The following is a 15,548-nucleotide window of genomic DNA, read 5'->3' on the forward strand; positions in this document are numbered from 1 at the left end:
ATACTTCTGGAACACTGCGGGCGGCAATTTGAAAATTCAAAAATTCGAAAAATTCGAGAGTATCAACAAAAAAAATTTGGACCAATTTTGTCAGTTACATAGTTGCTGCCAACTTAAATTTAATTTTTTGATCTGTATAATTTTGGAGAAACAATTGTTAGTACAGGCCAATATTCAGACACCAGAAAAAAATTTCGCCAGAAACACAAAAAAACCAACAAAAAAAATCCGGAGCACTGATCTCCCACCAATGCCGACCGTTTCCAAAACTACAGTAGCCCTACAGTACTCCTACTGTTCTATCGTACCCGAAAACTATCACTCACTAACTCTTTTGATAAAGCTGAAAACTACAGTAACCCTATAATAGTACAACTACAGTACCTCGAGACTATCCATCTATACTAATTTCACAGTAATCCTAAAGTATTCCTACCGTACCAATACAGTACCCCAAATCTATATGTCATTTCACAAAAATACAGTAATCCTAGAGTACTCCTACTTTACTACTAGATCCGTCACCTACCCCGACTAAATACCTATCCAAATTCTCAAAGCTCTGAATTTCGGAAACCATAATAGTACTTCTACAGTAACCATAGAGTACTCCCTTGCAGGGTTACTATCGGTTTGGAAATTTTTTGTTTTGAGCTAGAGTTGGGCTACCGTGTGGTAGCAGTACTGTAGGATTACTGTAGTTTCGGAAATTTTTAATAATTAGTGTTGTAGTACTGTATGTGTACTGTATGCCTGCTGTATAGTTACCGTAGTTTTAGAAATTCTGAGTTCTGAGGATAACCCTACATTATCAATACTGTACCCAACGCTACTCAACTTAATCCCTACCCAATCACACTACAAAAGCCAAAAAAACACAAGTTTTCAAAACTACAGTATTCCTACAGTAACCCTACTACGGTACTCCAACACAATCCCCCTACCTCTTTAAAAGCCGAAACTTAAAATTCCAAAAAACTATAGTAATCTTACAAATCTAAATTTTTTCAAAAAATTGCAGGTGCAATCCGAAAAAAGTTTATTGAAACCCCTTTTGGAAACTAACAATTAAATGAAAAACACAAGACTAAAAAACCATGGTTGCCACATGGCATGAACCTGAAGCTAAGACGTCCGTCGTCACTATGCCTCAAAATTCTCAAAGATCAAATCAAAGCTAATAAACAGTTTTTTGTATCCCCTCTCCTCATTCGTTCCGCATACTCTTCTTCTCTTTTTCTGTCTCATAAAACAGGAAGTTTGTATGTTGTTATAGCATACATTGAAAGAATGTGTTATAAAAAAAACTTGCGAAATTTTTTACAACGGTTTTTTTGTGGTGAAGAAACAAAAAAGACACAAAAAATGATTGTAAAGCCTCAAATTTAAATCATGAAAAATATCCAAAAGCTGTTTTTTTTTTCAAAAATTCAAAAGTACTGGTAAATCATATGGAGTCATTCTTTTTTATTTCGTAAAACTGATCAGCATGGTCTAATTTACCAGAAACTGCCAAACAAAGTATGCCAGCTTGTACGGAAGTAATTTTTAAAAAATTGAGAATTTTACTAAAAGCTGTTTTTTTCAAAAATTCAAAAGTACTGGTAAATCATATGGAGTCATTCTTTTTTATTTCGTAAAACTGTTCAGCATGGTCTAATTTACCAGAAACTGCCAAACAAAGTATGCCAGCTTGTACGGAAGTAATTTTTAAAAAATTGAGAATTTTACTAAAAGCTGTTTTTTTCAAATTACAAAAAGATAATTTTGCCTTTTTGGCAGTATTTATATGGTTTTAGATATTAGATTTTTTTTCTATAATTATGGGTACGTTTTTAGACCGTTTGGACAATTATTCTTTAAGATCTCTCAGTCTTCCGATGGTGGATCTGACGGTAGCCGCAGTGACGGTTCCGTAGACGTAGGCTCCTCCGGCGACGACCTTGTCGCACTGGGCACAGTTTGAGATTCCAGTGTCCGTACTTTCCGACGATTTCGACCGTTCTCTTGGCCTTTTTGACTGAATTACCTTGATTAACTGGATTAAAACAGTTTACCAGAAAATATCAAGCAAAATATACTAGCTCGACCGGAAGTATTTTTTTGAAAAATTGAAAATTTAGCCAAATGCTGAAGTTTTCAAAAATTCAAAAGTACTGGAAAATCATATGGAGCGCTTCTTTTTTCTTCAATAAAACAGTTCAGCATGGTCTAATATACCAGAAAATACCAAAAAAAAAAGTATGCTAGCTTGACTGGAAGTTTACTTTTAAAAATTGAGAATTCAACCAAAAGCTGTTTTTTTTTTCAAAAATTCAAATGTACTGGAAAATCATATGGAGCGCCTTCTTTCATAAAAGACACCATTTTTAGTGTTTCCGTCTTATAAAAAATCCATCTAAAAACTTGGGATGTTCAGCAAAAGGCAGGTCGGTAATTTGCCGGAAATTAAAGCTTTCGATAGATCGGCAAAACGGCTAATTGACGACGATAGAACTCTCTAAATATAGTTAAACCGCACAGGTTTTATTCACAATTTTCTAGAGTACAAAAAATGATATTGAACTGGGGAGAACCCTTGGAACAAATGAAAAAAATCTGTCGTTGGCACGCTAGTTGCCGATATTTTGCTTTCTCATGTCCTTTCTAGCTTCTCCTACAGATAAGAGACGTTTTATTACACATTTCGAGATGTTTTAAATCGGAGAATTCGTTTTCTAGTACAATTTATAAAGTTGCGAATTTCGCGCCTCTGTAATGGACTGTTAAAGGAAGTTAAAGTATGAACGTAGAAACGTCATACGTTCGACTAGTCATGGCACTCATGAGAAAATAAGTTATTTTGAAAATAATTGCATCCTTCTACTAATATTTTTCTCAATTTCTGTAAAAAATTGTAACAGTATCTTACCAGGGAACAGAGATATGGCCAAATCTGTTCTCACTTTTCAGATTAAAAAAAAAATAGTGAAAAAAGGGCTGTGGATAATTCCAAACATTCATTTGGCAGAACCTGGAAATGAATGTAAAACACACCGCAGCTGTTAAATCTTATAGAAATATATTTTCTGTCCTAAAAATAGTATATTAACTGTGAAATGAACCCGTTTCAAAACTCCCACGATCAAAAATATGCTGCGTGCCAAAAGGTCGTCAGCATGAAAGGATGCGTTACTTTGACGGTGCTACTACAACTCCGTTGTTTGACAAATTAAGAAGTTTTTTATGTTAAATAGAAGGAAAATATTTTTTCTATTGCTTCAACACAAGACTCTTTATTTTTAACGTTTAAGTCGCCTAAAAACAAACCGAGACTGAGCGCGACACTTGTCACCATAATTATGGACCACCCTGTATATTTGCTGGTTAATAATATTTCAGTTGAACGACCCAAACCGAAAAAAGGCGTGCAAAAAGCGTTGCGGGCGGAAATGTAATGCACTTTATTCAAGATCATTAATAAATTTTCCAAAGGACTATCTACATGAGTTGGTCATCCGTATAGAAGGGTTCCGTGTGTTCTCGAATAATTACCAAATCGGGCATCTCCTCGGGAATCTGAACAAATGAAAAGGTTAACTCAAAAAGCCTGGCTGACCCATCACGGTTTGATCTACCAAAAATGCGGGAATTTTTCTCCGCATTTTCCGCATTTTTTGTAGATCAAACTCATATGGGACACCCGGACACCACGCGACTTACATTCGAAACGGTGTCATCTTCGCGGACTTCTGAAAATTAAAATTTAATTTTTTTTTCGAAAGATTACAAAATCAACTTACTTCTCGACTTCTTCTTACTGAAACGAACATCCATTGGAGCACTTTTGCCGCTTTTCAGCTGCTTCTTCTCGGTCCGCCTATCCGGAGTGAGTGGGGCCCCCGGCTGAGCTGGCTGCGGAGCAAGCGGCTGGTCATGACGATTCTCTCCTTTTTTACTCGAATCAACTGTATCTTCCTGAATGAAAAACGGTTTAAAAAAGGCCTGCCTGCCTACCTGCCTACTAGCCTATACTTGACGTACCTTACTCTTAGTTTTCCTTCTACAGAAGCACATATTGTCACACCTTCAATACGATATTTGCTCACAGCGATACAAATTGAAAATTTATGAAATGATTGATTTTTTTTTTGAATTTCAATAAATGGGCATTTTTATCAAGAATTAGAAAAAAATAAATTAAGAAAAAAAAATTGACGTCAAATTATTTTTTAATTTTTAAATTTAAAAATGTCTTAAATTTCACGCCAACCGGTTTTGCCTGGACATAACGCCTGCTTGCCTTTTCGCCTACATAACGCCTGCTGGCCTTCTTGCCTAGATAACGCCTGGATGCCTACATACGTGCCTTCTCGCCAACACAACGCCTACTTACCTACTGGCCTACACAACGCCTGTTTGCCTTCTCGCCTATATAACACCTGGATGCCTACCTACGTGCTTACTCGCGTACATAACGCCTACTTACCTACTGGCCTACACAACGCCTGTTTGCCTTCTCGCCTATATAACACCTGGATGCCTACCTACGTGCCTACTCGCGTACATAACGCCTGCTTGTCTTCTTTCCTACAAAACAGTTTTTTGCCGACTCGCCTACATAACGCCTGTTAGCCTTCTCGCCTACATATCGCCTGCTAGCCTTCTCGCCTACATAATGCCTGTTAGCCTACTCGCACGTACAAAGTCTGGATGTCTTTCCGTCTACATTACGCCTGCTAGCCTTCTCGCCTACATAGCGCCTCATTGCCTACTCGCCTACATAACGCCTGCTAGTCTTCTTGCCTTCTTAACTCATGCTTACCTACTGGCCTACATAACTCCTGTTTGCCTTCTTGCCTATATAACACCTAGATGCCTACCTACGTGCCTACTGGCCTACATAACGCCTGCTTGCCTTCTCGCCTAGACAACGCCTGGATGCCTACATACGTGTCTACTGGCCTACATTATGATCATCTCTCTGCCTACCTACGTGCCTATTTCAGGACTGCCGATACTTTTCAGTTTTTGGAAAATCTAGCATATCCTTGGCAATGTTTTTAGTTTTGATTTGATGAAATGTCCTAAAAAAACAATATTGGGAAATGTTTCTCAATCAAGAGGTGCACCAATCTTCCCGGTCACACAAAAAACCTAGCTACAAACCTAGCTACATTTACATATCGATCTATTCTCGACCAGATAGTGCTCGGTAACCTCCCCAGAGCCTGAAAAGGGCCCGATCAATATAATGACGTAGCCGTTTTCATTGTCTGTTCTATCTCCCTTTATTCTTATTTGAACTGCATTCACCTCTCTAATGAGACCTTCTGATTCGTTTTGCTGTGGAGACAGCGACTGCATGCTGCTCAACAGTTTTGTGTACGGATATCAAATTCCGGAGATTTTGATGAAGCCTACTGATGTAAGATTTTTATTTTATTACAAAAAATAAATAATTTAATATTTTTACTTCAATTTTCAGAACGTCGAATTAATTTCCAAAGTTTTTGAGAACGTGAAAATTCTTGAAAAAATATTGGAAAATGTTTCGACAGATGCGATGGGCAAATTAGATCTAAGAGTGAGTTCTGTAGAAAATTAAAATTCTCAGAGAGAAAAATATGATAATTTGGCAGGTAATTCAAATTTTCTGAAAACAATTTTGGCAGAAAATTCAATTTTTTTAATGATAATTTTTTGGCGGGAAGTTGAAATTTTTTGAGAACTTTTATTGCAGAGAATTCAAATTTTCTGAAAACAATTTTGGCAGGAAATTCAAATTTCCCGAAAAAAATCAGGCCGGAAATTTTTTGTAATTTTTTGAGAACAATTTTTGGCGGGAAATTCAAATTTTCTGAGAAAAGATTTTGGCAGGAAATTCAAATTTTCTATGACAAATTTTTGGCGGGAAATTAAAGTTTTTGGAGAAAAGTAATTTGGCAGGAAAATCAAATTTTTTAAGACAAATTTTTGGCGGGAAGTTCAAATTTTATGCGAAAACAGTTTAGTGGTAAATTCAAATTTCCCAAAAAAAATCAGGCCGGAATTTTTTTGTAATTTTTTGAGAACAAATTTTGGCGGGTAATTAAAATTTTCCCATACCAAATTCAGACGAGAAGCTCAAATTTTTTTTGGCGCAAAATATTGGCGGGAAATTCAAAAAATGGATGTAAATAGTCTAAAACTTCTAGGATCTTCTGGAAGCTTTTTTTCAACCTTGAAGCTTTTTGAAGGTTTAGGAAACCCAAAGAAAAGAAAAAAATTTATTTAAAATTTATAATTTATGGGCTAAATCAAAAAAAAAATGGTCCAAGTAACACTACAGAATTTAACGTATAAATTTCCAGCTAGTCAACAAAAACATCAACATCGCCTTGCTCCGTAGAATCCGACAAGAGCACCGAGACGTGCTCATCAGAGGAGCATCCGATTGTCGATTTGATTTGGAGCAAGATGCTAAGCAAAACTGTCCAGATTGTTCAGTTTTTATAAATCCACAAAGGGTGACTATGGAAAAGTTGGAGGATTATTTTCGGTGAGTATATATATTTTTTATATTGTTCAGAGCACATCTTTCAGATTTTTGAAAGAAATCGCTGGAGTCAAAGTTCGAAGAGTTGGCGTCGAGGATGTTGCAAAAATTTGTGATCAGAGGGAAATCCATGATAGGGTCATCAATTCTTTGATTGGCAATGATGGTTAGTTTTTACTGATTTTGTTTTGTTTTTCAAACCGTCCCAAATGCATTTAAAAAAAAATTTCCAGACCAACTCGTAGAGGAATTTTTCGGAATGAATGATATCTGCAGTGGATCAGATGAGTGTGGAATTATTGGCGGTCGATGTAGAAAATATGGTCCGATTCAGGAGAATATTTTCGATATTACACTGAAAACACCACATCATTTTGAGCATTTAGAAGTTTCAGACACGTAAGTTCAGTTTGAACAGTTAAATTGAGATATTGAGTTTGGGGTTAGTGAAGGGACATGGTTGTGGTACTGTAGGATTACTGTAGGGGTACTGTAGAGGTAATGTAGGATTACTGTAGAGATACTGTACTATTAGTATTGTGGGGATACTAAAGGGGTGCTGTAGGAGTACGATATTTGTACTTTAAGGGCGCTATAGCGAAAGTGTAGTAGTACTGTAGAGGTAATTTAGGGATACTGTAACAATACTGTTGTAGTACTACTGTAGGGGTAATGTAGGGTTACTGTAGGGATACTGTACTATTGGTACTGTGGGGATAATATAAGGGTACTGTAGGAGTACGGTATTTGTACTATATAAGAATACTGTGGAGTTACTTTAGTAGGACTGTAGAGGTTTTGAAGGATTACTGTAGGGATACTGTGATATTAGTATTGTGGAAATATCATAGGGGTACTGTAGGAGCTCTGTAGTAATACTACAGGGGTACTGTAGGAGTACCTAAGATATAATGTAGTAGTACTCTAGGGATACTGTAGGGGTACTGTAGGGTACTGTAGGATCACTGTACTTTTAGAAAAATAGATTTTGTCTTTACTTGGAGTATTGAGTTGGTGTTAGTAAAGGAATATGGATGAGGTACTGTAGGATTACTGTAGTTATACTATAGGGATACTATAAGGATACTGTAGAAGTACTGTAAGATTACTGTAGGATTACATAGTTTGAGAAATAATGATTTTTTGTCTTTTGATGGGATATCGAGTTGGGTTGGGCTACTGTAGGATTACTGTAGGGGTACTGTAATAGTTATATAGGAGTACTGTAGTAGTTATAAATTCTATAAATTATACTTGTTTTCCTTACAGACTCCTACATAGAATCGTCTTGTCGCTTGCCGATTCGTCGCAATCAAATTTAGCAGTAATTGATAAATATATAAATTCAAGAATTTCATGTGATTCCCTGACTCTGATGCCATCAATCCTACTTGGAACCAGGAAATCGTGGATTCCATGTCAACTCCAAGTTATGCGACAAATCGTAGAGCTGATTGTGGTGAAATGGAATGTGAAGAATTTGAGAATTGAGTTTGGAGAGTTGCCAGAACTAGATCTAAGTTCTGGAGACTTGGATTTGAACCAGAAATTGATTGGTTTAGAATTTGAATCTGTAGCTAATTATTCTTTGGAAAACCTTGATATTTGCCTGGAATTCAGTGAACTTCTCGCTGATGAAATGGAGCAATACCTGAAGTCACCTGAAGAACCTTCACCAATTGATGGATTAATTTCAAATGTTCAAAAAATATTTTCCACTAAATTTTTGACTCTGGAACTTCCCAAGGCATACATTCTCATGACACCTTTCAACTTGAATAAGTTCATCGGAAAGTTCATGAGAATGATTGAAAGCTCTCCGAGCTCTCCGACGATAAGAAATTCCAAAATAACAGTCAAGCTTTATCCAATGAGCTCACAGCTTATTTCTAGAACAGCTCCAGTCTTCAACTACAGAACACAGAATGTGCCGGAGATTTTGAATTCTGGTGCTCGGCTTGTCTCCGGGCCAATAGATCAAATTCAAAAAAATTCAAAAGACTACTTTCACCTGAAAGATATAGTCTCAATACCAGACGATAGATCAATTGGATATCGAACTCAAGTTCATATTTGGAAGGGAAGAAGGTTTTGTTTGGAACACGAAATGGCCAATTGCACGATAGATTTTGAAATTTATTTTGAAATTGAATTTTTGGAGAAGTTCTTCAGGAAGAGGCCTGATGTTAAGGGAGCTGGATTTTTGAGACATTTTTGGACACCTGAGTTACTGGTGAAACATTTTTAATTTTATTTGTTTTTTTGTGTTTTTTTTTGTTTGATGGGGTTATTCAAGTAATGTAGCAAAATGTATTTAAATACATTTGTGACGTCAGAAATGTATTTAAATACATGTTTTTATATACTTGAATACAGTTGTGACGTAATTTTTCTACACTTTTTAATTTTCCGACATTACTTGTTGAATAACCCCATAAGGGTAGGGTAGCAAACATTATTGCAAAATTTTTGAAAAGTGGTATTTACCGAGCTTTTGCCACTTTTCACAAAGCTATAACACTGTTGCATTTTTGAAACCCAACAATTAGGGGCTGCAAACGTTTTTTTCCGGCAAATTGGCAAACCGGCAAATTGCCGATTTGCCGGAAAAATTTCGGCAAGTTGTGCTAGTGCACATTTTTTTTTGGAAATCACTGTATTTCAATTTTAATCGGCAAAATTGTAGACTTCCTATGAATGTTCCTACATCTATTTTTAAAAGTAAATAAATTCTATGAAAATTTGCAGAAAACAAAAATTTCCGGCAAATTGGCAACCCGGTAATTTGCCGAAAATTTGCCAAACTGCAATTGCCGCCCACCCCTGGTTCGAATATTAATTTTTTTGATCGATGACTTTCAAAAATGTGGAAAAACTGAGATTTTTTCAATTTTTAAAAAATCATATAAAATGGCAAAAAATTTTTACTATAATATTTGGCAATTCTGCCCCACTAGCGCAATTCTGCCCCACACCTCATCTTTAATGAAAAAAATTTTTTTTTTTCAAATTTTTCATGTTTTTTCCTGTTCAATTTTTTCTGAATTTGTTTCTGATTTAAGTTTTTAATTGCTTCATTTTTTAAATAAATTAATTTTTCCGTTTTCAAGAAAAATCCTTGTTTTTCTTAAATTAAAATTTTGAAATTTTTAGGCGCACCGGCAAGTTTTTGGAAATATCACCCAGACGCAAATTGCGCAAAGTTTTGTGATTTTGCGGAATTTTCATCAAATTTTCTTCAGTTTTTTAAACATAACACGGCCCGAGAAGTTGTGCCTGTACCTACCTGCGGTACCTACCGTACCCCGGCTACGTTTACGCATGTTTTTCAAAAACGGCAATTTTTTTTACGGCAATTAATTTTAAAAAATGACAAAAAACGATTATCTTATTTTCGTAGATGAAGTTTTACCATAACTCGCTTCACGGATTTCTGGCTTCCCTCATAAATTGAAATGGAAGAGTTAGGCCAGTTTGGCTCGGTCATATCTGGGGTAGATTTACGGCGCGTTGCGTGTCGCGTCGCGGCTCGATTTTAGTTGTAAAACTAAATGTATTTGTCCGTGTGGAGTACACGACTTTCCGTTGTCCGGCGGGCGATTTTCAATGGAGCGGTCAGAACCTCGTGTCGCGTCTTAACCAGGTCATGCTTTGTGTTCGGTAGAGCGCATTTACACTGATGTACCGTTTGCCGGGCCATGACTCATATTACGATAACACAAAATTTTTGAGAATGCGTATTGCACAACATATTTGACGCGCAAAATATCTCGTAGCGAAAATTACAGTAATTCTTTAAATTGCTACTGTAGCGTCGATTTACGGACCCGATTTTCAAAAATAAAATTGAGCCCGTAAATCGACGCTACAGTAGTTTTCGCTACGAGATATAGTTATATTTTGCGCGTCAAATATGTTGCGTAATACGAATTCTAAGAATTTTGTGCTCTCGTAAAATGTTCCCGGAAAATTTTAAATTTTCTGGAAAACTGTGAATCTTTTTTGTTGTTATTTTTCGTAATTTTTCAATCATAGCCAGCATATTCCACACACACACCTAATTCCATTAATCCATCTGAAAATATGTGTGGCAACCTGCCATTCGACCCTAGGCAGCCCCGTCATGCATCGTCAATCACTTTCGATAATTTTTTGAGAGAGAATTTCCCTAGCAGTGAGTAATTGTATGGAGGAACGAGCGAATTAGAGAGTAAAAGTATCCGGATTTTTGCGTTTTTTTTGTGTTTTTTTTTTTGGAAAAATTTTTGGATCATGTAATCTAGGCGAAGTCGAGAATCCAAAAATCCAAAAATTTTGGCTTACCAGAAAATCATGCAAATTCTCTCACTCTCAATAATCATCACTGTACTCTTCCAATCATCCTATTCCAATTATCAATCCTATCACCACAAGGATCACATCAATCCGAACCCACAACCTTATCACCAAGGGAATGCCTATGAGCATCAAGCCTATCAAGGGCTCCAAAATATTCACGATGACTTGGCGAATCAATACCATCAGGAGCTTGGATATCCGACGGGGCCACCACTTCCACCGCCGCCTCCGCCACAGCCGGCTAATGGATATCAAGTAAGTTATCGTATTTTGGGTCTCGCCGCGAAAAGAGTACACTGGAAAATTTTTAATTTTTCAAATTTTTATTTACTGTTTGAAAAATACCGTTTGTAAATTTTGGGGAAGGCGGCAATTTCCGGTTGGCGATTATTTTTTGTCGACAAAACGGCAATTTGCCAGTTTGCCGCTTTGCCAGATATTTTCATATCCGGCAATCTGCCAACTTGCCGGAAATTTCAATTCCGGCATTTTTCCAATTTGCCGGAAGTTTTCAATTCCGGCTTTTTTCCGATTTGTCGGAAAATTTCAATTCCGGCAATTTGCCGATTTGCCGGAAATTTTCAATTCCGACAATTTGCCGATTTGCCGATTTGCCGGAAAAATTGAAAAAAAAATTGGGTGTAACCCATCAAAAACTATTACAAAGTGGCAAAAATGGGCAATTTTTGGCAAAAAATCACAATTTTGAAACTCTCATAAAATGGGCAATTTTGTAGTTAGAGGACTCAAAATTGATCTCCAAACACTAAAAAAATGCCCTTTTTCAGAATATAGTGGTTTTGAACATTTTCAGAAAAAAAATTTTTGCCCAAAAAAAGGACAGTCATTATTAGATGGCTGAAAAATGAAAATGGGCAAAAATAAAAAATTGCCTGAATTTGTTGAAAACGGGTAATTCATATATGGAGAATTCATAAAATCTAGGTTTATCCCATCAAAAACTGTTTGAAAGTGCAAAAAATGGACAATTTATTGTAAAAGTTCACAATTTTGAAACTCCTCTAAAATCGTTAATTTTGTAGTTAGCGGATAAATGGCAAAAAATTCATAATTAACCGGTTTTACGGCTAAACTTTTTTGAATATAGTTCCTAATTCCAGGATCCCCAAAACTATCAAAATCACTACGAATCTCCGCCAAGCCTGTCGTCAGCTTCTGCAGCTTCATGTCTCTCAAGAATCCGGCTGGCCGCCACGTTTGATCCGATAATTTCAGCGAAAATCAATCGATTTATTGATTCGATGAGAATCGATCGGTTGAGGGCTTACGTTTGTGAACGGGTTAGTTTTCAAAAATATTATTATCCAGACGCAAAAATTTGGCGCCAAAAATACGGTACCCGGTCTCAACGCGACAATTTTTTTCTCAAATTTTGATTTAGTTTTTCAATAAATAAAAATATTGTTATCGAAAAAATAAGAAAAATCGATAAAAATCCCGCAAATTTTGAAACTACAGTAATCTTAAAGACGCACAGGCGCACACCTTTTTGCAATTAACATTCCGTGTCGAGACCCGATAATTTTGGCTCGAAAACCGCAAATTTTCGTGTTTTTCTTCTTTCAGACGGCCTATTTTTGCGATGAAGTGCAACAAAAAGAGGTCGGCGACTTGTTTCATCAATACGATCGATCGATAGAAATAATCGATAAAGTACGTCACGAGTTGACGAGTACGGAGAAAGATCAACTAAATATGATGGAGAACTTGAATGACACGTTGGCCGAGCAGACATTCTTCGTTTACAAGTTTCATGTGAGCTAGCCCATAGCCTTTTTGAAATTAGCGTGAAAACGCGCTCCACGGCCAATCCGCCCCCGAGCCATGGGTCTCGTTAGGTATCCGGCAGGAAAACTGTAAATTCAATTTTTTGTCGATTTTCAAGCATTTTTTGTCTTTTTTTTTAATGTTTTCGTTGTTTTTAATGAGTTTTACGCCAAAATTACGGGTTTCTGGCTTCCCTCATAAATTTAAATGGAAGAACTTTTTGCCGAACTAGGCCAGTCCATATCTGGGGTAGATTTACGGCGCGTTGCGTGTCGCGTCGCGGCTCGATTTTAGTTTTAAAACTGATGTATTTGTCCGTGTGGAGTACACGACTTCCCATGTCCGGCGAGCGATTGTCAATGGAGCGCGAAAAATTTAATGAGGAAGGCCAGAAGCCCTAACGAGACCCAATTGGCCGTGGAGCGCGTTTCCACATCGATTTCAAACGCTGGATTTTTCTGCGTCTCCATAATAATTACTACTATCAATTTCAGCAACTAAACCCAGTCGACCTGGCGGTTCTAACATCTGCGAAAGCTTCTCTCACCACTGCTCTTTCTGCAACAGACCCGGATGCTTCATTGAGCAAAGCGATGGGCTCATTTAGCCCTCAGGATTTGGAAAGAATGGCTGTAAGTGTTGAAAAATCAAAAAAAAAAAATTTTATTTATTTTTCCAACAAAAAAAATTGAAATTTCCTTCTCTTCTGAATAAAAAATCAGCAATTATTCAAATAAAATAATTTCGCAATATTTTAAAATTCCTTCTTAAAGGCGCACAGGTAAATTCAACTGGGTCTCGGCGCGCAAAAAGTTTATGGTGGTTTTTCTTTTTTATTTTTTTGTTAAAAACTGTTTAAATCAATTTTTATTCATTCTCTGACTGGAAAACGGCAAAAAAACTGATTTAAAACAATTTTTAACAGGAAAAAAGAAAAAAAAGTACCATAAACTTTTTTGCGCGCCGAGACCCATCTGAACAAATCTGTGCGCCTTTAAGACGGAAATCTTGGAAAATTACGGGAAATTAATAGTTTTTTTCCCGATTTTATTTGAAAAAACCTGAAAATTTTTCGATTTTCTAATAAAAAAGGCCTATATTTGGGGTTTTCTGAAAAAAATTCGACTATTTTCCAATTTTCTCGGAGAAAATCTTAAAATTTTCAATTTTTCTCAATTTCCAGGCTCTTCCAGTCTCCCAACTTCCCGAAGAGGTTCGAAGTCACTTGGCACGTTGCCAGATAACTGCTCCAGAAGTCGTACACGATACCGTGGCGTTTTTGTTGTCAGTGATGGGATCCAAGCAGACAAATTATCGGTAGAGCATAGAGATTTCGCGTATTTCGCGCACAACATATTTGACGCGCGCAAAATATGTTGCGTTACCGTAATAAAATGATGAAATCGGAATTTTAATGAATATTTTAAAGCAGCACAAAAAGTAAAACTGGACGCAATATAAATATAATTACATGGAAAAAAAAATGGGAAAAGTGAAAAAATTTTGAGCCAGATACAACAATAATTAATCGATAATTCACAAATTAACACCCTGTCCAACGAGCCCCTTGTCCATGAATCGTCTTCTCGCGAAACAGAGCCACCACTTGCTCGGACGATCTTGGGGATCCGGGAACGCGAGATCACACAGACGGGCGCCGATTTCTTGGCGAATTTGTTGCAAATAGGCACGCATTTCGTCCTCGTCCGGTTTCGATTGGGGCGCCTTGTACATGCTGTTCAGTGGGAATCCATTTTCACCGGGAATTGGAAGCAAATGACTGAGAGCCAAGGCGTGAAGATCCTTTTGGCCGGCTATCTTGTTTGGGCTCTGAAAATTTGAAAAAATTTGCAAAAAAAAAACATGTTTTTACGCTTTATTTCACTCAAAATAGCCCGAAAAGACCGAATTTTGTAACTAGAATTTTTTTTTATAATTTCCAAAATTTTGAGAAAAAAAAAAGTTGGATTTCTCCGAAGAAAATCGGAAAAATTTCGGATTTTTTCAGTGAAAATCGAAAAATTTTCGGATTTTTTCAGGGAAAACCAGAAAAATTTTGGAATTTTCAGGGAATATTAAACAATTTTTAGATTTTTTTCAGGGAAAAACCAAAAAAATTCGATTTTTTCAGAGAAAACCTTAAAATTTGTGGATTTTTCAGAGAAAATTGAAAGAATTTGGGATTTTTTCAGAGAAAATCGAAAATGTTTCGAATTTGAAATTTTCTACTTAAAAAAATCTGTTTTCGGTAGGAATGTTCAAAATATCCATTGAAATTCGGTATGTTTGGGTCTTTTTTTCTTATTTTTCAATCTAAAAAGTAGGTTTTTTTCGTGCAAAATCCGTACTTTTTGCAATTTTCTGAGGCACTCGGTGATGTAGAAGATGAGATAGATCATTGTACGGTCCGCGGGACCTTTGATCTGAAAATTTCTCAATTTTAATAGGGAAAAATCTCGAAAATCAACCTCAAATTCGCGGAAAAAGATGTTCGGCTTGAAGTAGGTGAGCGCTTCGTCGATGATGTCATCCTGATTGGTTTCTGCAATAATTTTAATATATAATATAGGTTTTTTCAATCAATTTTTGAAGACTTACGAGGCGCTGGACCCTTGAAATTGGTTCGAATCGGAAGTTTTCCCATATTTGTGTTGCCCAATGGCAAAACTTTGAGTTCAGTGTCGAATTTTGAGTGGTATGCCGGCATTTCACTGAAAAATAAGTGTTTTGTTTGGAAAAATGCATAGAAAACGGCTTATTTTCGGATACCCGAGGGGGGGGGGGGGTAAGTACATAATGAGTCACTGCGGCTGCGAAAAAAAATCGATAAATTGTGAAATTCGAGTTTTAAATTAAAATATAAGTATTTTATTCGATAAAAATGCAGTTTTTGAAGCGATAATGT

General features: G+C 36.4%; 4 protein-coding genes and 1 pseudogene across 5 annotated transcripts; 2 read left to right on the plus strand and 3 right to left on the minus strand.

Annotated features, from left to right (window-relative positions):
- Positions 1–1,852: 1,852 nt before the first annotated feature.
- BE10.6 lies at positions 1,853–2,015 on the minus strand (annotated as a pseudogene). Its single transcript has one exon. A coding segment is annotated over exon 1 (163 nt).
- A 1,413-nt stretch (positions 2,016–3,428) lies between these two features.
- Positions 3,429–4,066, minus strand: BE10.5 (Autism susceptibility gene 2 protein-like). The gene is made up of 4 exons (NM_001025966.4): positions 4,024–4,066; positions 3,783–3,957; positions 3,703–3,731; positions 3,429–3,558 (listed from the first exon to the last, which is right to left on the minus strand). Exons 1-4 carry the CDS (start codon positions 4,054–4,056, stop codon positions 3,481–3,483), a joined length of 315 nt encoding a protein of 104 aa, NP_001021137.1. The 5' UTR covers positions 4,057–4,066; the 3' UTR covers positions 3,429–3,480.
- Positions 4,067–5,279: 1,213 nt separating this feature from the next.
- On the plus strand, positions 5,280–9,616 carry BE10.3 (FTH domain-containing protein). Its single transcript, NM_067264.5, has 6 exons — positions 5,280–5,407; positions 5,468–5,566; positions 6,333–6,520; positions 6,565–6,683; positions 6,751–6,916; positions 7,787–9,616. Exons 1-6 carry the CDS (start codon positions 5,345–5,347, stop codon positions 8,763–8,765), a joined length of 1,614 nt encoding a protein of 537 aa, NP_499665.2. The 5' UTR covers positions 5,280–5,344; the 3' UTR covers positions 8,766–9,616.
- A 1,130-nt stretch (positions 9,617–10,746) lies between these two features.
- On the plus strand, positions 10,747–14,061 carry BE10.4 (DUF148 domain-containing protein). The gene is made up of 5 exons (NM_067265.5): positions 10,747–11,110; positions 11,977–12,156; positions 12,443–12,631; positions 13,138–13,275; positions 13,827–14,061. The coding sequence occupies exons 1-5, from the start codon at positions 10,850–10,852 to the stop codon at positions 13,962–13,964; spliced, it is 906 nt and encodes a 301-aa protein (NP_499666.1). The 5' UTR covers positions 10,747–10,849; the 3' UTR covers positions 13,965–14,061.
- On the minus strand, positions 14,043–15,354 carry arx-5 (putative actin-related protein 2/3 complex subunit 3). Its single transcript, NM_067266.4, has 4 exons — positions 15,242–15,354; positions 15,112–15,185; positions 14,992–15,066; positions 14,043–14,473 (listed from the first exon to the last, which is right to left on the minus strand). The coding sequence occupies exons 1-4, from the start codon at positions 15,348–15,350 to the stop codon at positions 14,180–14,182; spliced, it is 552 nt and encodes a 183-aa protein (NP_499667.1). The 5' UTR covers positions 15,351–15,354; the 3' UTR covers positions 14,043–14,179.
- Positions 15,355–15,548: the final 194 nt, after the last annotated feature.

The sequence above is a fragment of the Caenorhabditis elegans genome, chromosome III, assembly GCF_000002985.6.
Source record: "Caenorhabditis elegans chromosome III".
Lineage (NCBI taxonomy): Eukaryota > Metazoa > Nematoda > Chromadorea > Rhabditida > Rhabditidae > Caenorhabditis > Caenorhabditis elegans.